Below are 23,009 nucleotides of genomic sequence, written 5' to 3' on the forward strand. Positions count from 1 at the left end.
GGAGCAGGGACAGTGAATTAACGAATACTTTGCATTTCACAGGTGATTTTCAAGTACTGGGACTCAGGAACCTGTCCCCAGAGTCAGACCACCTGGCTCAAAACAGACCACTGACCAGCAGCATCTCTCCAGTTTTTCAGGTATGGAACCCTCCCAGCCAGAGCTTGAAACTAGCAAGGTGCCATTTGCGAGAAAGATTCTCCATTTGCAAGCTCCTCAAAAAGTCTGGGTGCCATTTTTTATTTTTTATTTTGCTCCTGGCTGACGCTCAGGGATTACTGAAATGTACGTGCTTTGAAGCTTCAAAATATATGTTAAGGATAGACAATATGTTAAGGAGTTTAATGATAAAGAGTAGAATGTTTTGAAAACCAAAGTTTGGTACCAATATTTTAATTGTAAACACCAAATTAAACATGTATTTCTGTTAAAAAAATATGGTATTAACAATTTGTCACTTATGCGAATTGCGTATTAGTTCATGCTTATAAAAATAGTAAATAAAGTGTTGCCGTCCCCACCCCCAATGGCGACTAGACATTCTGTTTTGGCGCCCACAACCCAGGTCCCAAAAGCCATTTGGCTCCTTGCTTTTCAATCCCAGTTTCTAACACTGATCCCAGCCCTACCTGGAGATGCTACCAGGGTTGAATCTGAGACCTTGTGCATGCAAAGCAGATGTTTGCTACTGAGCTACAGCCCTTCCCCAAGGGCCAAAAGGCCTTACAACAGTGCTGCAAAGAAGATCGCTGGCATTGTCATATCGAAACTGCAGATGTGGGGAAAGGAATGGTGGATCTGAATGAGGAATTGGCTTTGTGGCCACCTAGCCCGTCTGCACACCCAACAGGGTGACATGAACCAAACGCTTCTCAGCTTTTAGCCATGATGCCAGGTTACATCAATTGCAGCCTGCTTTAATTAAGACATGGGACGCGGGTGGCACTGTGGTCTAAACCACTGAGCCTTGGGCTTGCCAATCAAAAGGTCAGCGATTCGAATCCCTGTGATGGGGTGAGCTCCCGCTGCTCGGTCCCAGCTCCTGCCAACCTAGCAGTTCGAAAGCACGCCAAAAAGTGCAAGTGGATTAATAGGCACCGCTCTGGCGGGAAGGTAAACGGCATTTCCGTGCGCTCTGGTGTGGGTGTTCTGTTGTGCCAGAAGTGGCTTAGTCCTGCTGGTCACATGACCCGGAAAAACTGTCTGTGGACAAACGCCGGCTCCCTTGGCCTGTAAAGCGAGATGAGCGCCGCAACCCCAGAGTCATTCGCGACTGGATTTAACTGTCAGGGGTTCCTTTACCTTTTAATGAAGACACCGACATCCTGCTCTTCTGAAAACTTTCTGAGGACCACGTTTACAATACCAATAAGAATACCATGAAAAGCACCCATCGCACTGCCTCTCTTGGATCTTATTCTGCCTATCCTATCCCTACAACACTTTTGCATATAAGAAATGTCATCTGACCAGCGTGCTCTGATTTCCTGTGGGAAAATCACATTTTTCTGCTGCCTGAGACCTTGGAGAAATGCTGCAAGCCTCAACGGACAGCACAAGGTAAGGAAAGCACTGTGCATTCTTCCCAGGAGCAGCAAGCAGGCTTTGCATTAACAGCAGTGCCCCACTGGGTACCAATTCCAGAACCAGGGCAGCCCATATGAACCATCCTGAGCAAAGATGGAAATGGAATTAGAGCAACCAAAACAAACATCCCTGGAATTGGGCGTATCTTAACTCCAGTCATGCTGCAAGCCGCCTGTGCACCTTAATCTGCTTCCTGTGAGCTATTCTTAACCGAGGGATCAACTTGTGTCCTTTTAATCTGACCCTATAAATGCCACATTCCCACAAGAGAGAGACAAATATACAGTCACCTGCTCTGAGAGGGTCAGGAATACAGAAGGCAGCAGTTTTTAGTCCAGAGTTCTGCAGCTTTTTAATACTTTGTAATGCTTCGCCCAATGGGACGCGGGTGGCGCTGTGGGTAAAAGCCTCAGCGCCTAGGGCTTGCCGATCGAAAGGTTGGCGGTTCGAATCCCCGCGGCGGGGTGCGCTCCCATCGTTCGGTCCCAGCGCCTGCCAACCTAGCAGTTCGAAAGCACCTTCGGGTGCAAGTAGATAAATAGGGACCGCTTACTAGCGGGAAGGTAAACGGCGTTCCGTGTGCTGCGCTGGCTCGCCAGATGCTGGCCACGTGACCCGGAAGTGTCTCCGGACAGCGCTGGCCCCCGGCCTCTTGAGTGAGATGGGCGCACAACCCCAGAGTCTGTCAAGACTGGCCCGTACAGGCAGGGGTACCTTTACCTTTACTAATGCTTCACCCAATGTGTTAAAACACAATGTTTCTTCATATAGAATGATAAGTGCACCGTTTTAAAATCAAATCAAGTTCAGGCTGACTTAGGCCAAAGTGATGCAGGGGCCTCGTTTTTGACAAAGTAAAAATGTAACCACTTTTTTTTTTAAGGATTCCTTTATTAAAATGAGCACATATGAAGTAGCCAATTAATTAAGGGCAGCAGTGCTTACTACAAAAATCCTAATTCCATGCCAAGGAAAAGGCCAATTTCTTTTATCTGAATTATTTATTTAACCAATATTTATCCCGCTTTTTAAGAGGAGAATCTCACATAACAACAATAGAAAAAGCACAACGGAAAACACCAAAAGATTTTAAAATCAGCCAAGACATAAAAACGGACACCCCCCGTCCCCCCCACAAAGCGAAACTATAACTTATCTGCATAACTTGACCTAATCTGTTGGCCTCTGGGGCTGTGCCAAACACCAAAGTCTCCTGCCTTTGGGGCAATAACAACCACATCACCGGCTCCTCCCAACCTGCTCTTCCTCTGCTCATCTTAAATGGCCTCAGCCCAGCATACCTGGAGGAGCGTCTCCACCCCCATCATTCATCCCAGACACTGAGGTCCAGCACCGAGGGCCTTCTGGCAGTTCCCTCCCTGCGAGATGTGAGGTTACAGGGAACCAGGCAGAGGGCCTTCTCGGTAGTGGCGCCCGCCCTGTGGAATGCCCTCCCATCAGATGTCAAGGAAATAAACAGCTACAGTGGTACCTCGGGTTACATACGCTTCAGGTTACATACGCTTCAGGTTACAGACTCCGCTAACCCAGAAATAGTACCTTGTGTTAAGAACTTTGCTTCAGGATGAGAACAGAAATCGTGCTCCGGCGGCACGATGGCAGCAGGAGGCCCCATTAGCTAAAGTGGTGCTTCAGGTTAAGAACAGTTTCAGCTTAAGAACGGACCTCCAGAACAAATTAAGTACTTAACCCAAGGTACCACTGTACCTGACTTTTAGAAGACATCTGAAGGCAGCCCTGTTTAGGGAAGTTGTTAATGGCTGATGTTTTTATTTGTTTTTATATTTTGCTGGAAGCTACCCAGAGCAGCTGGGGGAACCTAGTCAGATGGGCAATATACAAATATCAATATCATCGCCATCATCTGATTGGCAGGGAAAGGGGCCACATAGCAATGGCAACCTCACCATTATGGAAGCATTGCCAGCTGGGCCAAAGGCCTGTTTTGTTGCCTTCTAAGGCTACAGGAGCTGCTCTCTCCCATCTCTGCTGCTGGCACACATGGGAATTTATTTGTGTGTTTCGTTGCTTCAGTGTCTTGATATTTTAAAGGTGGTTTTATTTCATTCACCACCCTGGTGTTCCTTGAGCCAAAAGCTGGATTATAAAATTTAGTTAGTACTGTAATTTATTTGTTTTTTAAAATGAAAACTGCATTTCTGAGGATTCTGGAATTCTGCAATAAACATTGAATTCACAGAGCCCAAAGGACTGTTTACAGAACACCGTAACAGTTTGAAGCATATAACAGGGGTCAGCAAACTTTTTCAGCAGGGGGCCGGTCCACTGTCCCTCAGACCTTGTGGGGGGGCCGGACTATATTTTGAAGGGGGGGAAATGAATGAATTCCTATGCCCCACAAATAACCCAGAGATGCATTTTAAATAAAAGGACACATTCTACTCATGTAAAAACACGCTGATTCCCGTCCGCGGGCCGGATTTAGAAAGCGATTGGGCCGGATCCGGTCCCCGGGCCTTAGTTTGCCTACCCATGATATAAAAGAAGCAGAATTAATCAGCGTTTAAAGCTGCACTTCACTTAGCTGACTTGTTGGGCAAGTTTATTAAAAGCTTGTGGAGCAAACCTTTGGGGCAGCAGGCACTGTGACCACAGGCCAACATGTACCAGATCACATCCAAGATATTTGGAGCCAGAGTTGAAAAATCACAACCATGCCTCCTCCTTCAATCACCCCTGCACAAGCCTGGTAAGCAGCCTTCTGCTCCTTCCCCCTGGGTCTTGTGCAGGAGAACTTCCCAGGAGATTGTGACTCATGGGACGGATCCAGCTTGTATCCTGCCCTGCTGCCGCTGCTCTTCAGAGCATCTAAACGTCTCCATTTCACTTTGCCTCACAGCCTCTGACTATCACATTTAACTTGGGACGATACCTAGTCATATAAAATCAAGTCAAAAGTCCAAATGAGTATGCTCATGAAGAAGTGAAGGGCACAAGGAGAAGACAAAAGTGAGGTCAATCGCGCTGCAGTGATGGAAGGGGACCTGTGGCAATTGAGCAGATTTCAGGGATGTCACAATTTTCTTAGACAAGCATGGATGATCTCAGACTCCAACAACCCTGACCCCTCCCGTTGCAGATCCAGTTTCTTCTTTTCCTACCCCCAACCTGCCCAGTCCACCAGGCTAACTCTTTCCTCGGAGCTAAATCAGGCAGCAAACCTTTCTTTTTTTAAAAGAAAAATAATGGGGGAATTCTCCTCTCTTCGCTAGTCAGAAAAAAGCATCCCAGCTTTCTAACAGCAGCCTCATTTATCAGCACTGAGTCAAGAATCCTCACCTGCACCACAGCCAGGGTTTCAAAATTAATGCTGAACAAGTACAGTGGTACCTTGGTTTACAAACGTCATCCGTTCCGGAAGTCTGTTCTTAAACCAAAGCGTTCTTAAACCAAGGTGTGCTTTCCCATAGCAGCGGGGGGCTCAATTTACAAATGGAACACACTCAACAGGAAGCGAAACATGTTCTTATTCCAAGGCAAAGTTCACAAACTAAAACACCTCCTTCTGGGTTTGCAGAGTTCTTAATCCAAGTTGTTCATAAACTAAGCTGTTCTTAAACCAAGGTACCACTGTAATGTTGAACCCTTGAAGTAGAGAACACAGGGTGCTCTCGCTGCTCTCCTTCCCTCCATTTCAAACTGTTTTACAGTGTTGGGGTGAAGAGAACAATGAGCAAAAGCCCCATTAAGAAATGGGGAGCAGCGGGTGGAATTCAGCCTTGTGTGGTGTACCAATGTTCTATCTGCACAGGCATATCAGCTTGCCAGATGAAGTGATGAGCCCCCGCCCTGACCCTGCTGTTCTGGGGGTTCTCCCACCCCACCCTGAGCCAATTTCAGGGGGCAAAGGGGGCAGGTGAAGGGGAGGAGAGGGGGCAACTCTTTTGCACAAGCAGAAATCCTCACGCAGGGCTTCCGCTGATGGGGTTCGGTAAGTGAAGCCCACCCAACACACAGAAAGGGTTGATTCGTATAATTTAAGAAGGCTGCTTGAATCTGCATATTGCAACAATTCTGCAGGCTGGTGAAAATACGACTTCCAACACAAAAAGGGGGGCGAAGGGACCAGCTACCATGCCCACGACTCTCCCCACAGAAGCAGTTACAGTGGTACCTCGGGATGCAAACGGGATCCGTTCCGGAGCCCCGTTCGCATCCCGAACGGAATGCAAGACGCGACGGCGTGTCTGCGCGTGTCGCGTTTCATCACTTCTGTGCGTGACGTCATTTTGAGCGGCTGTGCATGCGCGAGCGGTGAAACCCGGAAGTAACACGCTCCGTTACTTCTGGGTGGCCGCGGAGCACAACTCGAATGTGCTCAACCCGAAGCACATTCAACTCGAGGTATGACTGTATGTCGATTTTGCCCTTCCTTAAAGGTAAAGCGGCCCAAGCTGCCACATGAGGCAGGGAGAGAGAAATCCCAATTTGCAACGGAAATGACCGCTGCAGAAAAGGCCTGGGCATTTGGACTCTCACCTTGTAGACATCTCCATACGTGCCGCTCCCCACACGCTGGACCAGCTCGTAGTCTTGCTGTGGATTCCGCCGCATAATATCCCCACTCGAGCGGGCCAGAGGATCCATTGTCCGTTAATGCAGCCTCCACTTCCTCCCCCCTGCCCCCCCTCCACGAGGGGGAACAGGAATGGTGTGCAGCCGCCTCTGCCTTCCCTGCTTCTGGCTTTTGCGATACCGAGGAAGCAACGCGAGCAAGGTCCTAGCGAGGAGATCCCCCGGCAGCAGGCATGGCTTCCGTCCACTCTTCTTCGGACCTAGAAGATTTAGGGGGGAAAGGAACATCCATGAGAGCTTGTTGAAAGGTAGTCAAGGCGCTCCGGTGGCTCAGGCAGAAAATCCAAATGGAATCCCTGCTAGCTAACATGGGGCAGCCCTGCTGTGCACAGATTCCATTCACTTCAATGGGCCTGCGCAAGAGAAAAATCTGGAAGACTGTGGCCCATGGGTTGGATCTTTCCATCAATTATTATAAATCAAATAAATAATAATAGTAACAATGATAACATCAAAAGGTCTGAGGGTGCTGTACAACATTACGAACACATTTTACAGAGCATCAATAATAAAAACATAATACAGCGGAACCTCGGTTTTTGAACATAATCGGTTCCGGAAGTCTGTTCAACTCCCGAAACGTTCTAAAACCAAGGATCAAGGGGCTGGCTGCAAAGTCAACGGGGAAAAATGAAAAACACGCCTTGGAAGCCATTCAACTTCCAAGGCGCAATCAAAAACAGAAGCATTCACTTCCGGGTTGTCGGTGTTTGGCAGCTGAGACGTTTGAAAACCGAGGTTTGACTGTAAAAAGCATAATAACAGACAGCATAGCAATAAAATAATCATAATGATAGCTTTAACAGGACAAATATTATTTAACAGCTAAAGGCCTGGGTAAAGAGGAAGGCTTTTGCCTGGTGCCTAAGGACATGTAATGATGGCGCCAGGCGAGCCTCCCTGGGGAGAGCATTCCACAGACAGGGGGCGACCACAAAAAAGGCCCATTCTCTTGTTGCCACCCTCCAAACATCTAAGGGCCATAGAGAAGGGCCTCAGATGACAAACTGCTGCCCTGCTGTCTGTAACTGGCAGAGGAGGGTCCCCTCACCTGGCCTCAGGCCACAAAAAACAGCCTCACCAACCCAGGCTAACTAACCTACGGTTCTGTCTTTGAAGGCAGTCAGTGGCAAGGGCAGTGCTGCCATTGGCTGATTCCCAGTTGGCACTGACCCGCGACAGAGCCTTCTTGGAGGCAGTTTCTGCAATGCCCACCCTGGTGAGGTGCGTCTGTCTTCCAGGCGTTTGATGGCAAAGATACTGTTCCTAGCAACCTTGAAATTACTAGCTGTGAGGGGTACGTGATTGCTTTTAAATGTTTTAGAGACTTTAAAGTGGTTTTCAGCTTCCTATTTTTAGCTGTATTGTTTTAGCACCACTGTGCATGTGTCGCCTTGGGCTCCTTTGGGAGGAAGGGTGGGATATAAAATTAATAAATAATAGTATTTCAAACGCTTGACAGAGGCTTTCCCTGGTGCCCTCCCTTCCCTGCCTCAGAGATTAGGCTTAAAAGAAGCATCCTATGGTAGCTGTGGGGTGTGTTTGGTAGTGTCCACCACAGTTTCTCCAGTTTGCAAATGTGCCCATGGGCCCAAAAGGCTGGAAACCCGTGACTTACTACAAGAACCCAATGCCAGTAGCGTTATCTGCATATCGCAAATGAGAGGGTTGAAGTGGAGAGAAAAAAACCTTGCCACTTTCGCAGCTGAGGCGAGACTTAAACTTCCAGCATCATAGGACACCACATGTCACTCCCAAACAAGGCCGAACTCATCTGCCAAAATAACAGAGCCTTACGAGGGGACTGGGAGCACAGGCCAGGCTCCATCACAACATCTCGTTTGTCCAAATTAAAAAGACATGCACTAAAGAACAGCTAAAACTCTGTGCCACATAACTCAAAGTCTCCATCTGTATAAATGAATCTCTGTGCCCTCTGTGAATTTTGCTGCGTTCATCATAGATTCTGTTTATTTTTCTCATATCTATAAGCTCATCTTTCTTCCCTCAGAATACATGTGACTCCCTGGAAGGGAATATACGCATCCTTCTACTAGTTCCAGGAATAAATTTTTTTGGGGGGGGTCACTTTGCCCCCAGTGACTAGAACTCATGTGGCACCCCAAACCAACTACACTTCAATAGTGTGCCAGCTGATGCTTGAACACTTTCAAAGCCTAATTGAAATAGGAACATAATGAGAGCAATAAAATACTAATTGTCCAGAGGGACAGATTGCAAGGAGCTCCCTCTGGAGCAAGAGAAGGCAGACACTTGAGAACATCCCTCATAATGTCGGGAGAGTAAATAGCAATTGACCCACAGTGGAGTTGATATTTCTCTACTTAATAACATCTATTTCCTACACAGATGCAAATCTTCTTGATATAAAATGCTGCAAGCACATCTCTAAGGAACTTGGGTCCTTCTTAAATGCAACTCAAGATTCTTGGCCTAGCAGGTGCTACATATCACTTTTTTCTGGCAACACACTGTGAAATCATGAATGAAGGCAGCCCTACCTAAGATTACTGTACATGGATGAGAATAATTACAGCTGCAGGAATGTAAAAAAGTGAAAAACTGGGAAATGACATATAATGAGATGAAAAAGATGTTGAAATATACATTTATTAAAAAACCAGAAGCATTTTTACTTGGCATTGTAGGGGAGGACATTAACAAACAGGACTGTAAATTGTTTTTATATGCAATAACGGCAGCAAGACTACTACTGGCACAAAAATGGAAGCCAGAAGAGTGGCAAATGAAAGTAATGGACTATGCAGAATTAGATAAATTAACAGGAAAGATTCGAAACCTGCGGGACCAGAGATTCTGAGAAGACTGGGGTAAATATCTGAACTATTTGAAAAGCAACTGTAATAAACAGATTACACTAGTAGGGCTGCAAGAAGTTCTGTAAGGAGGATTATGTGAAATATTGCAATGAAGACTATGAAGAGAACTACTAGTTAATGATAATTAAAAGTAATAGAGAAATTAAGAAATGCAGAATAAGTGATAAAGAACGGAAAATCTTCAGAGGTTGTTGATGGAAGTCTAAAATATTGTATAATATAATATAATATAATATCATATTGTATTAACAGTTATGTTAAATGATTGTTGGAAGTGATATGTTAAAAAATTAATAAAAATGTATTAAAAAAAGAATAATAACAGCTGGAGTATCAAGGTCCCTTCAAAAGGTTTACACGTGTATTGGCTGTGTTCAGCCCCTCCCTGAAGGCACGGGGACAGAACCATCAGACAGCTTAGAAGCATCCCAACTGCAGTGTGCCAAGGCAGGTTACATGCCCACTTGGGCATCTGGGCCACAGCAATCTTTTGATCTTCTGGACACATCAAGGAAATGTGCAATGGGGAAATGGCGCAATGGCCGTTAAAAGCTGCCTATGGAACGACGGATGACGGAACCCAGCTCTGGGCCTTACACAGACAGAAACACAAGAATCACTAAATTGTAAACCCCTCGGGGGGGGGGGGGGAGAAGTGCAGAAACACCTTAAGCAAACAAATAACAGCCTCCCACAACAGGGGAGTGCCAGCTGCCTGGTTCTGAACAGCAGAAAAGTCTAATAACCCTTGATAGCTGGAGAGATGGGGAAAAGAGAGCATGAAGGCTCCCTTTGGAGAACAGATACCAAGACTGGGAGACGGCCCCAGATGGTGATCTGATCTTGCAGGCAATGGCATGGGATTGGCTATGCACAACCACTGGATTCCCAGGAACCAGAAGGCTCTTGTCTTTAATGTTTGCATCCCTGCCTTGACATGCCTATAGGTCTTTCCTCCAACCAGGAAATAAACAGGCACAGGAGCTGTCAGTTACTGGCAGGAAATATTGCATGTCACAGGGGTCTAAATAGTCACCCATATGTTATATTTATAGTGGTTTATCTGATGCTTTTATCATTTTCTGATTTTTATGTTCAGCTGCAACAGATATTTCTGTAGGCCCAGAATACATACACACACACACACACACACACACACACACACACACAAATAAAGGCAGATAAAATAAGCAATACTGAGCAGCTAAGAGTATCACTTATTAACTAGATGAAACAATATAACAGGGATATTGGTAAGTATACAATATTCCTTCCAGGTATTCTCTCTTTGCCAAGCTTATTAATGCATTATCCTGCGCATGTCCGTATTTACCAAAAAACAGAAATGCAAATGCCAATTAGGTAGGTAGCTCCCGGGATGATAATGTTTCATTACAATTATTAGTTTTTATGTTTAGATGCTGTGCATCTGTGGTATTTTTGAATTCTATTTTATAAATATATTATATGAAAGTAACAGATTGCTGACTCGAGTGAAGACTGGGGAAATGAAACACAATGTATGTACACTTGCACACACTGTCTCCCACAGGTTTGCATTCATTCTGTACTCTCCATGTTCCAATCAAGACCTTTAGCTGCTGCTTTTCCAAATTCCAGACAAAACAGTCAGGGGAGAGGCAGAGCAAGCTGGCAGGCCCCATAAGGATGATGACTGCTATGGATTCTCCCACAAGAGGAAGCCCTACATTTGCCAGTGGAAAAATCTCTCACAGTGACCAAGGCTAAACGTTTTTTTGCAAGAGAAACTATTTGGCTGCTGCGCTTTGGTTCAAAAAGTGTTTTCCCCATAAAAATAGTAACCAAAAAGGAGAAAAGAAAACTATTTACATAACAAAGGATCTATTTCAGCCCTCAGAATGTTTAATATCGAAGAGAAATTCACCAGAAATTCCCTTTTTTAGAATAGCAAAATACAGTTTATGGTCAGGGTGCCAAGTATGCTATGGCAGGATGCTTGAATGCTGAATTTATGCACAGCAGAGAATTCAGCAATTTGAGAATTTCAGCTTTTACAAACACATGAAGCTTCTAGCCCTCAAGACCATAAAGGTGGGCTTGAAAATATATGTACAGTACAAGGTTTGGTGAGATCTAACAAAGCAGAACTGAATAAGTCAAAAACATTTTTAGTTTATTAATGGCCTTTCCTATCAAAATGAATTTGAGTATTACAGAAACTTCAATACAGACACCTTTTTGAGACACAAAAGGGCATGCAAGAAATCAGAATTCAATAAACAAAAGCAACCATTCGCTGTCAGCCAAACAGACCACAATCCAAGAGAACTGCAATCGCTTCCAAAAAAAACCCCCCACCTACCAAAAAATGTGTGCCTGCCCTTAACTTTCAGAGCCTTCCCTCCTGGTCTTCCACCACTGAAGAGGCAATTAGAGCTTTAGCTGATGATTTTACCAATTAAACTTGCAAGAGCAGAGCCAGAGCTGAATTTCCAGCAATCAGGAGGCACGAGTCAATACAAAAGCAGACTTGGATACAAGGGGCAGACATAACTCACATTTGCTTGCTTGGCTGACCAAGAGAGGCTGCTGCAGCCTCCAGCTTTGCCTGGCACAGACAGCATGGATGCTGAATTTGGATGCGCTTAGCACGGAGCTTACTCTGCTCCTGTTAAAGGGGTTTGCAACAAAGCTAATTGCTTTCACATGAATCCCTGCACAGTCTCTTACTAAACCATATAAACAGGAGGCCAAAGATAACCCCCTTGAGAGCAGGAAGACCCTGAACGGGCTTCTGAGCCAGGAAGATTCCATCAGAGGGAGTCAGATCTTCTCAAACACATCACATGGCATCAGAAGAGCACAGGCCCAGTTGGGGTTCCAGATTAAAAAGCAAAACATCAGGAATTTAATTGTCAAACTTAATTGTCACCAGGGGTTGTGCTGGAAATTGTGGCATTTCAATCTGGGCAGCAGAGTTTTCCTTAAGCGCTTCCAACATGTACAGACCAGGGTTTTCTAACCCAGCACAGCTTCTGTCTCACGAAGCCAGTTATTTGAGAGTGTCAGCAAGCATATCAGCAGAGGTGATCCGGCTTACATTGTTTACTTGGACTTTCAAAAAGCTTTCGACAAAGTACCTCACCAAAGGCTCTTGAGTAAGCTTAGCAGTCAAGGAATAAGAGGAGAAGTCATCTTGTGGATAAGGAATTGGCTGAGTTGCAGGAAGCAAACAGCAGGAATAAATGGACAGTTCTCTGAATGGAAAGAAGTAGGAAGTGGAGTCCCCCAGGGATCAGGACTAAGACCTGTGCATTTTGACTTGCTCATAAACGATCTAGAGTTAGGAATCACTTCTTAAAATGAGATTGCAAGGAGCTCCAAAAGGACCTCTTCAAGCTGAGTGAATGGGAGGTAAAATGGTAAGTGAAATTTAATGTAAACAGGGATAGATACATATAGGAGCCAAAAATAATTGTTTCACATATATGCTCATGGGGTCTAAACTGGAGGTAACGGACCAGGAATACGACCTTGGAGTCGTGGCAGAAAGCTCAGTGAATATGTCGACCCCATGTGTAGCACCCATGAAAAAGGTAAATTCCGTGTAAAGAATAATCAGGAAGGGAATTGAAAATTAAACTGCTGATATCATAATGACATTATACAAATCTAAAGTGTTCCCGCATCTCAAATACTGTTTACAATTCTGGTAGCCTCACCACGAGAAAGATATTGTAGTGCTTCAGAAAAGGGCCACCCAAACAATTAAGGGTATGGAGTGACGTCCTGACGAAGAAAAGTTGCAGCATTTGGGATGTTTAAGTTTAGAGAAAAGGCAAGTCAGAAGCAATATGATGGAGGTCTATAAAATTATGCATGGCAAGGAGAAAGGAGATAAGCGTTTCCTTCCCTCTCACAGTACTAGAATTCACAGGGATCCAATTAAGCTGAATGTTGGAAGATTTAGGCCAGATAAAATGAAGTGCTTATTTACGCAGTGCCGGTTTAAACTACGAAATTCGCTCCCATGGAAGGAAGTGATGGCCACCAAACTAGATAGCTTTAAAAGGGTATAAGACAAATTGATGGAGGAGAAGGCTATTTGTTGATGGCTGCGAGGGTGGCACTGTGGGTTAAACCACAGAGCCTAGGACTTGCTGATCAGAAGGTCGGTGGTTCGAATCCCCGCGACCGGGTGAGCTCCCGTTGCTCGGTCCCTGCTCTGCCAACCTAGCAGTTCGAAAGCACGTCAAAGTGCAAGTAGATAAATAGGTACCGCTCTGGCGGGAAGGTAAACGGCGTTTCTGTGTGCTGCTCTGGTTCGCCAGAAGCAGCTTAGTCATGCTGGCCACATGACCCGGAAGCTGTACGCCGGCTCCCTCGGCCAGTAAAGCGAGATGAGCGCCGCAACCCCAGAATCGGCCACAACTGGACCTAATGGTCAGGGGTCCCTTTACCTTTACTAGTCACTAGTCTGCTTCCATTGTTCTGCTTCTGAATACCAGATTGCTGGAAAAACTACAGGAGGAGAGAGAGCTCATGTTCTCAGGTCCCGCTTGCGGGTTTCCCACAGGCATCTAGATGGGCCATTGTCCGGATCCAGCCCACCAGAGACCGTGACTTCATGCAGGACGGAATGGAGGAGAGAGCAAAAGGATCTCAAGGGGTCTCAAAAGCAAGAGGAGGTGGGAACCCACCAAACCCAGTCATTCAGCCCTAACTCCAGGGATAAAGGCAGGGGCTGGGGGCTTCCCCCACCTTACTCCAAACCATCTTGGGGAGGCATCTTTCCATCTTGGCAGACTTCAGGCTTGCAGGGTCTGTTTTGGAGGGTGGTTGTGTAGTTTTTTGCTAGGCACCCCCCCAAAAAGAACCACCGCTCAGAACCTGGTGGTCACTTATAATCTAAATTTCCAGAGTCCAGGGGTTTGTCTAGAGCAGCAGAAGTGAGCGGATCTGACCCCCCAAAACCCACCCCAGGTCCCTCCCAGCTTTCTCCATCCTTCTATTTGGGAGACAGCTGCGTCTGTTGCAGATCCCCCAGAAAAGATCCTCCAGGAGAGGCAGATCCACTTCCCACCTATCTGGAGACCATCCGTTCTCTTGTGGTGCGTGTGAAGGAAACCACACACATACACACGTGTACACGTGTGCACAAGAAGCCTCGCTACCCGCCCGCTTTCGCACGCCCTTCCCTCACCAGCCCACCTCCAGTGGGCCAGAGGGGGGGTCCCAGCTGCCCCCCAAAAAACCCCACACCCCGGTCAGCCTGTGATCTCTGAATGGGGGGCAATGGCCTCCTCCCGTCTAGCCTGCTGGGAGAGCCTCCCTCCGCCTCGCAGTCTACCTGACCCCCAAGCCTGAGGGGCCTCGAGTTGGGGGGCTCTGAAGCCCCCAATATTCCCCCCAGCTCCTTTCTCCTCAGGCCGGCTGCCCCCCGCGCAGGCCCGGCCCGGGTCCTTACCTCTCTCAGCCGGCCTCTGAGGGAGGAGGCGGAGGAGGAGGAGGCCCCTCTTTGTCCCGCCGCGGGTCGGCGGCCTCTTGGGGCGGGGGCCGCCGCCGCCGACTCCGGCCTGGTCTCCTCAGGCTCGGCCTGCTCTCCTCACTCCGCGCGGCCTCGCCCGACACCGCCGCCGCTCGAGCCCTCTCCGGGCCACGCCAGACCCAGGCAGCCGCCGCCGCCGCCGCCGGTGCCGCCTTCGCCTGGCCGTCCCGCCCTCGGCCCAGCCTCCTCGCCAGCCGCCCGGCTGAGGCGGAGCCACAGCGCCCCGAAGCGGGGCTTCCGCCGCCCAGCCGGCCTCCTCCTCCTCGGGCCTCGGAGGAGCCATGGTCCCCGCCGCGCTCTCCTCCTCCTCCTTCCCACTCCGAATTCAGGAATCCGGCGTGAGGGAATCCGGATTAACGCCGCCCAGGGATTAGCCGCGGCCGGCCCTCGCCCGCCAGGTGGATCCGGATTCACGGCCGCCGCCGGGGGAAAGTGAGAGGCGACAGGATTAAAACGGAGGGAAAGGGGAAAGTGTCTCCCATTCCCTCGGGGACAACCCTGGAGATTCAAGGCAGAGGAAAGGAAGGTGCTTGTTTCCCCCCCCTCTGCGTAGCAGCGCGATGTTAACCTGTGGAACTCCCTCCCACAGGAGGAGGCAGCGGTGGCCACCAATATGGGTGGCTACAAAAATTGTTGTCGTTTAGTCGTGTCCGACTCTTTGTGACCCCCTGGACCAGAGCACACCAGGCCCTCCTGTCTTCCACTGCCTCCCGCAGTTTGGTCAAACTCATGCTGGTAGCTTCAAGAACACTATCCAACCATCTCGTCCTCTGTCGCCCCCTTCTCCTTGTGCCCTCCATCTTTCCCAGCATCAGTGTCTTCTCCAGGGAGTCTTCTCTTCTCATGAGGTGGCCAAAGTATTGGAGCCTCAGCTTCAGGATCTGTCCTTCCAGTGAGCACTCAGGGCTGATTTCCTTCAGAATGGAGAGGTTTGATCTTCTTGCAGTTCATGGGACTCTCAAGAGTCTCCTCCAGCACCAGAATTCAAAAGCATCCATTCTTTTGTTAATGAAGAGCTGTTAACGAAGAGCTTCATTAACAGACCTTAAACATTTGATGGATTGATGGATTACATTTATAATCCCACCTTCTTCTCCAAGGAGCTGAAGGTGGCGTACATAGTTGTCTCCCTCCTCATTTAATATCCACAACAACCTTGTGGTGTAGGTTAGGCTAAGAGGCAACAACTGGCCCAAGGTCACCCATTGAGCTTGATAGCTAAATGGGGATTCGAACCCTTGTCTCTCCCAGGTCCTACTCCAACACTTTCTTCTTCGTCTTCTTTGGCGATCACTCGTAGTCGAGTAACATTGTCTTCCATGTTGTTGTTGTTTAGTCATTTAGTCGTGTCCGACTCTTTGTGACCCCCTGGACCAGAGCACGCCAGGCACTCCTGTCTTCCACTGCCACCGCAGTTTGGTCAAACTCATCCTGGTAACCTCGAGAACACTGTCCCACCATCTCGTCCTCTGTCGTCCCCTTCTCCTTGTGTCCTCCATCTTTCCCAGCATCAGGGTCTTTTCCAGGGAGTCTTCTCTTCTCATGAGGTGGCCAAAGTTTTGGAGCCTCAGCTTCAGGATCTGTCCTTCCAGTGAGCACTCAGGGCTGATTTCCTTCAGAATGGAGAAGTTTGATCTTCTTGCAGTCCATGGGGCTCTCAAGAGTCTCCTCCAGCACCAGAATTCAAAAGCATCAATTCTTCGGCGATCAGCCTTCTTTATGGTCCAGCTCTCACTTCCATACATCACTACTGGGAAAACCAGAGCTTTAACTATACGGACCTTTGTTGGCAAGGTGATGTCTCTGCTTATTAAGATGCTGTCTAGGTTTGTCATTGCTTTCCTCCCAAGAAGCAGGCGTCTTTTAATTTCGTGGCTGCTGTCACCATCTACAGTGATCATGGAGCCCAAGAAAGTAAAATCTCTCACTGCCTCCATTTCTTCCCCTTCTATTTGCCAGGAGGTGATGGGACCAGTGGCCATGATCCGAAGATCATTTTTTTGATGTTGAGCTTCAGACCATATTTTGCACTCTCCTCTTTCACCCTCATTAAAAGGTTCTTTAATTCCTCCTCACTTTCTGCCATCAAGGTTGTGTCATCTGCATATCTGAGGTTGTTGATATTTCTTCCGGCAATCTTAATTCCGGCTTGGGATTCATCCAGCCCAGCCTTTCGCATGATGAATTCTGCATATAAGTTAAATAAGCAGGGAGACAATATACAGCCCTGTCGTTCTCCTTTCCCAATTTTGAACCAATCAGTTGTTCCCCTTCATGGATCACTGCCTTGCCATGGCAAAGGGGCTTGAATAACTCAGAGAAGCTATGTGCTATGCCGTGCAGGGCCACCCAAGACGGACAGGTCATAGTGGACCAAACGTGATCCACCTGGAGCAGGAACCAGCAAGCCACTCCAGTATCCCTGCCAAGAAAACTCCCTGGACAAAGACAACAGGCTTCAAAAGAGGAGGAGACAAATTTGTGGAGAAGGCAGCTAGCTGCCCGTGGCTACTACTGGCCACAGTGGCTCTGCTCTCCCTCCAGGGCCAGAAGCATTTTCGGAAGGCCACTTGCTGGAAACCACCCCGGAGAGAACTGCTCTTGTGAGGATCCTAGGCTAGAGGGGCCATTGGCAGAGTTCTTGTAATGTTCCAGATTAACTCAGAAGGAGTAGCAGGCAATCTTTATATCTCATGCACACATGCGCCCAATGGGCAAGCTCATAGTAATAAGAATACATAATAATAATTTTAATAATTTATTATTTATACCCCGCCCATCTGGCCGGGCTTCCCCAGCCACTCTGGGCGGCTTCCAGCAAAATATTAAAATACAGTAATGCATCAAACATTAAAAGCTTCCCGAAACAGGGCTGCCTTCAGATATTTTCTAAATGTCAGGTAGTTGTTTATCGCTTTGACATCTGGTGGGAGGGCGTTCCACAGGGCGGGCGCCACCACCGAGAAGGCCCTCTGCCTGGTTCCCTGTAACTTGGCTTCTCACAGTGAGGGAACCACCAGAAGGTCCTTGGCGCTGGACCTCAGTGTCCGGGCAGAATGATGGGGGTGGAGACACTCCTTCAGATAGTGCTTTCAGTGTGTGGATACCAATTGTTGCCACCCTTTTTAAAACACAAGCATATGATCACACCTCTTTGGGATAATTAATCTGGCACAAACTGCAGGGCTGGATGCTGCCCCTGGAATCAGAGGCATTTTGTCCCCGAATGCCAGGAATCACCAGTGGGGAGAGGGCAACTGTTGGCCTGATCTGGAAGCAATGCTCTTCCTATGTTCTTATAGAATCACAGAATATTAAGAGTTGGAAGGGACCCTGAGGGTCATCTAGTCCAACCCCCTGCATTGCAGAAATCTCAGCTAAAGCATCCCTGACAGATGGCCATCCAACCTCTGCTGAAAAACCTCCAAGGAAGGAGAGAGTCCACCACCTTGCTTGGGAGTCTGTTGCACTGCCAAACAGCTCTTACTGTCAGAAAGTTTTTCTGAATGTTTAGTCTGAATCTCCTTTCCTGTAACTTGAAGCTTCCAGTGCTACCCTCCAGAGCAGGAGAAAACAAGCATACTCCCTCCTCTATGTGGCAGCCCTTAAGATGTTTGAAGATGGCTATCATATATCCTCTCAGTCTCCTCTTCTCCAGATCCTTCAACCGTTTCTCATAAGGCTTAGTTTCCAGACCCTTGATCATCTTGGTCGCCCTCCTCTGCACACCTTCCAGCTTCTCAACATCCTTCTTAAATTGTGATGGCCAGAATTGGACACAGTATTCCAAGTGTGATCTGACTAAGTCAGAATAGGGTGGCTATTCTATTACTTCCCTTGATCCCTTGGTCCAGTATATCTGAAGGAGCGTCTCCACCCCCATCGTTCTGCCCGGACACTGAGGTCCAGCTCCGAGGGCCTTCTGGCTGTTCCCTCACTGCGAGAGGCCAAGTTACAGGGAACCAGGCAGAGGGCCTTCTCGGTAGTGGCACCCAGCCTGTGGAACGCCCTCCCATCAGATGTCAAAGCGATAAACAACTGCCTGACATTCAGAAGACATCTGAAGGCAGCCTTGTTCAGGGAAGTTTTTAATATGTGACATTTTTGTGTATTTTTCATCTTTGTTGGAAGCCACCCAGAGTGGCTGGGGAAACCCAGCCAGATGGGCGGAGTACAAATAATAAATTATTATTATTATTATTATTATTATTATTATTATTATTATTATTATTAGGACACTAAACTTCTGTTGATGCAGCCTAGAATAGCGTTAGCTTTTTTTGCTGCTGCATCACACTGTGGACTCATGTTCAGCTTGGGGTCCACCAAGACCCCTAGATCCTTTTCACATGTACTGCTAGTATGCCAAGTGTCCCCCATCTTGTATTTGTGCTTCTGGTTCTTCCTAAGGGCAGAACCTGACATTTGTCCCTATTGACATTCATTTTGTTAGCTTGTGCCCAGGTCTCCAATCTGTTGAGGTCATTTTAAATTCTGATTCTGTCTTCTGCGGCATTAGCTACCCCTCCCAGTTTGGTGCCATGTGCAAATTTGATGAGCATCCCCTCAATTCCTTCATCCCATACTCTGTGCATTTGTGCAGAGACAACTGAAACCATGAGTTGTTCCCTTCAGCTGGTTCCTTCCCTTGGTTTCTTGCCCTTTAGCGGGTTTCTGGAACACCCCCTCACTTTCCTGCGTATCACTGAAGCTGTTGCCCCCAGTCCCAGGTGCTCTTTTGTCGTTCGTATTGTTTCCCCCCCCCCTCAAGATCTAGTTTCAAGCTCTCCTGATCAGATTCTCAAGACTCTCGACAAACACATTCTTGCCAACTGCTGTGAGGTGCAGCCCATCTCTTGCCAGAAGTCCTACCTCAAGGAAGCGGAGACCATGATCCAAGAAGCCAAAAGCCAGTGGTTGACCTCAAGTATTTTCCTCTCTCTTCTTGGGCCACGGCCTTCAGCAGGAAGGAATGATGAAAAGACTACCTGTGCACCAAAAGGTTTTATATTCACAAATATAAAGGCCACACCGTGCATTTAAATAATAATAATAATAATTTATTATTTGTACCCCGCCCATCTGGCTGGGTTTCCCCAGCCACTCTGGGTGGCTTCCACAGAAACCAAAAATACACTAAAATATCACACATTAAAAGCTTCCCTGAACAGGGCTGCCTTAAGATGTCTTCTGAATGTCAGGTAGTTGTTTATCACTTTGACATCTGATGGGAGGGCGTTCCACAGGGCGCTCGCCACTACTGAGAAGGCCCTCTGCCTGGTTCCCTGTAGCTTTGCTTCTCGCAATGAGGGAACCGCCAGAAGGCCCTCGGCGCTGGACCTCAGTGTCCGGGCAGAACGATGGGGGTGGAGATGCTCCTTCTGGTATCCTGGGCTGAGGCCATTTAGGGCTTTCAAGGTCAGAAGCAACACTTTGAATTGTGCTCGGAAATGTACTGGGAGCCAATGTAGGTCTTTCAAGACCAGTGTTATGTGGTCTTGGCGGCCGTCACCAGTCTAGCTGCTGCATTCTGGATTAGTTGTAGTTTCCGGGTTACCTTCAAAGGTAGGTCTACATAAAGCGCATTGCAGTAGTCCAAGCAGGAGATAACCAGAGCATGCACCACTCTGGCGAGACAATCCGCGGGCACATTTAACATGCATGACTTTCCCCAAAGAACCCTGGGAACTGTAGTTTGTTAAGAGGGCTGGGAATTGTAGCTCTGTAGGGGTGAAACTGCTGTTCCCAGAATTCTTTGGGTAAAGTCATGTGCTTTAAATGTGTCTTGCTTTAAACGCACGTTGTGGCTCTGCCCTGTATAAACGCCACTCCCCTGGTTCTGTATTCACACAAACACTTACTTGGATTGGAAGCCCGTTTTGACTACCCAGCTTGATATGAGTGCGTTTCCACTTACAAACCGTCCTGCACAAGGTGGGGGGTGAGGAGAAAGTCCATTATGCTTTCCACTTACAATGTGGATAAAGTTAAATGGCTAATCTCTGTGTGGAACTCAGCTGCACGCCGGATGCTCCTGCCTGTATCTCCCCCTCTAAACAGACTTGTAGAAGCTTAAAAAGTAGCAGATTTATTTTGGCATAAGTAGATTAGAGCCCATTTTATCAGATTAATGAAGTGCTACCGTCATCTTGCAGATATGCTGTATGTATGCATGTCTATACCAACAGACGGACATATTCATGGGGGGGGGATTATAACAGTGAAACTAAATGGTCATGAAATGCAAATAATAATAATAATAATAATAATATTAATAATAATAATAATAATAATGGCATGATTCTGTATTAAGCTGGAACTAACCAACTGACCGCTCAAATATTAGCTTTTTTCTTGATTCTTGCAGGATCGGATATTTTTAAAAACACCACTGAAATGAGTGCTTTTAGTCTCGTGATGAGTGTTTGTGAGTGGCCGAGAAAATCCTGCATTAACTCAGTGGGGGGTGGGGGCTGTTGGGGGAGCAGCACAATAAGCTGCTCCCCCAATATAGCAGTGGCATTCTCTGCAGGGCCTGTGGCAATACATCCCCACCACAAATATAATCAGTACTCTCATCAGAAACCATTAAAAACCCACCTGCCAAATACAGGAAGTGGTTCTGTAATGTAATGTAAGGCTCCAACCACCCAGAAAGCAATTATGTGGGTTATCACTGAAGCTGATAATTAGATCACATCTTACCTACATGATGGGCTAACAAAAGGGCTGTTGCTTACTATGGAATGCTACTGGTTCAGCTGCCGTGATATCATGGAATCATAAGTAAACATATATTAGAAATATGAATCTCCATGAACCTTAAAACAGCAGTGGAGAAGTGTCAGCAATATAATTTAAAAAAATTAAAACTCTAGGCCTGGGGAGCCTCTGGCACAGGGACTGGATGCGGCCCCCCAGGCCTCTCAATCTGGCCCTTGGAATTCTCCCCAGGCCACACTCATCACTGACCCTACTTCTCATCCTATTTAGTTTTGGCTAGAACTCCCGTCCCGACCTGGCCACAGTGATCCACGCTACGGTCACCTCCAGGCTTGACTACTGTAATTCGCTCTACGCGGGGCTGCCCTTGAAGCTGTCCCAGAAACTCCAGCGAGTGCAGAATGCTGCAGTGAGGCTCCTCACGGGGTCTCTGCCATGGGAGCATATTCACCCAGTGCTTTTCCAGCTGCACTGGCTCCCGGTGGAGTACAAGGTCAGGTTAAAGGTGCTGGTTTTGACCTTTAAAGCCCTCCACGGCCTAGGACCCTCGTACCTAGAATCATAGAATCATAGAGCTGGAATAGACCACAAGGGCCATCGAGTCCAACCCCCTGCCAAGCAGGAAACACCATCAGAGCACTCCTGACATATGGCTGTCAAGCCTCTGCTTAAAGACCTCCAAAGAAGGAGACTCCACCACACTCCTTGGCAGCAAATTCCACTGTCGAACAGCTCTTACTGTCAGGAAGTTCTTCCTAATGTTTAGGTGGAATCTTCTTTCTTGTAGTTTGGATCCATTGCTCCGTGTCCGCTTCTCTAGAGCAGCAGAAAACAACCTTTCTCCCTCCTCTATATGACATCCTTTTATATATTTGAACATGGCTATCATATCACCCCTTAACCTCCTCTTCTCCAGGCTAAACATGCCCAGCTCCCTTAGCTGTTCCTCATAAGGCATCGTTTCCAGGCCTTTGACCATTTTGGTTGCCCTCCTCTGGACACGTTCCAGTTTGTCCTACGGGACCGCCTCTCCCAGTATGCCCCACGGAGGACCTTAAGGTCCATAAATAGCAACACCCTAGAGGTCCTGGACCCTAAAGAAGTCAGATTAGCCTCAACCAGAGCCAGGGCCTTTTCAACATTGGCTCCAGACTGGTGGAACGCTCTGTCTCATGAAACCAGGGCCCTGCAGGATCTGATTTCTTTCTGCAGGGCCTGTAAGACAGAGTTGTTCCGCCTTTGGCTTGGAGCCAATTTGATTCCCTCCCCCTCTTTCTTCTTCCTTTCTCCTCCTGTGATGAGGCTGCATTTTAATTGTTTCAATGTTTTAATGTTGTATTTTAATCTTGTTTTTAAGTTGTATTCATTCAACTCATTTTTATTATTGGTTGTTAGCTGCCCTGAGCCCGGCCTTGGCTGGGGAGGGCGGGGTATAAATAAAATTTATTATCATCATCATCATTATTATTATTATTATTATTGATACTGCCTTTTGCTTGTCTGGATGGAGGAGGATACAAAGGGTGTGTGTGTGTGAATGTGTATGCAAACTAGTCTCCTGTACAAAGATAACATTTACATTTGTTGTGCCACCCGTTTTTCGTTCCGCCCACTAACAGCATGTGGCCCCAAGGAGATTGCCCAGAAAGCAATGTGGCCCTTGGGCAGAAAAATGGTTTCCCTATCCTGCT

General features: G+C 47.4%; 1 protein-coding gene across 2 annotated transcripts in view; it reads right to left on the reverse strand.

The window, feature by feature from the left end:
• Window positions 1-14,751, reverse strand: part of MAP4K5 (mitogen-activated protein kinase kinase kinase kinase 5) — a 97,462-nt gene extending 82,711 nt beyond the window's left edge. For both annotated transcript variants that reach the window (XM_077934574.1, XM_077934542.1), the window contains exons 1-2: window positions 14,515-14,751; window positions 6,109-6,404 (exon numbers count right to left, since the gene is read on the reverse strand). In XM_077934574.1, the coding sequence (XP_077790700.1) occupies window positions 6,109-6,216 (108 nt within the window). In that variant the 5' untranslated portion in view covers window positions 6,217-6,404; window positions 14,515-14,751. The remainder of the gene's footprint in view (window positions 1-6,108; window positions 6,405-14,514) is intronic.
• Window positions 14,752-23,009: the final 8,258 nt, after the last annotated feature.

Source organism: Podarcis muralis, chromosome 1 (assembly GCF_964188315.1).
Source record: "Podarcis muralis chromosome 1, rPodMur119.hap1.1, whole genome shotgun sequence".
Taxonomy (NCBI): domain Eukaryota; kingdom Metazoa; phylum Chordata; class Lepidosauria; order Squamata; family Lacertidae; genus Podarcis; species Podarcis muralis.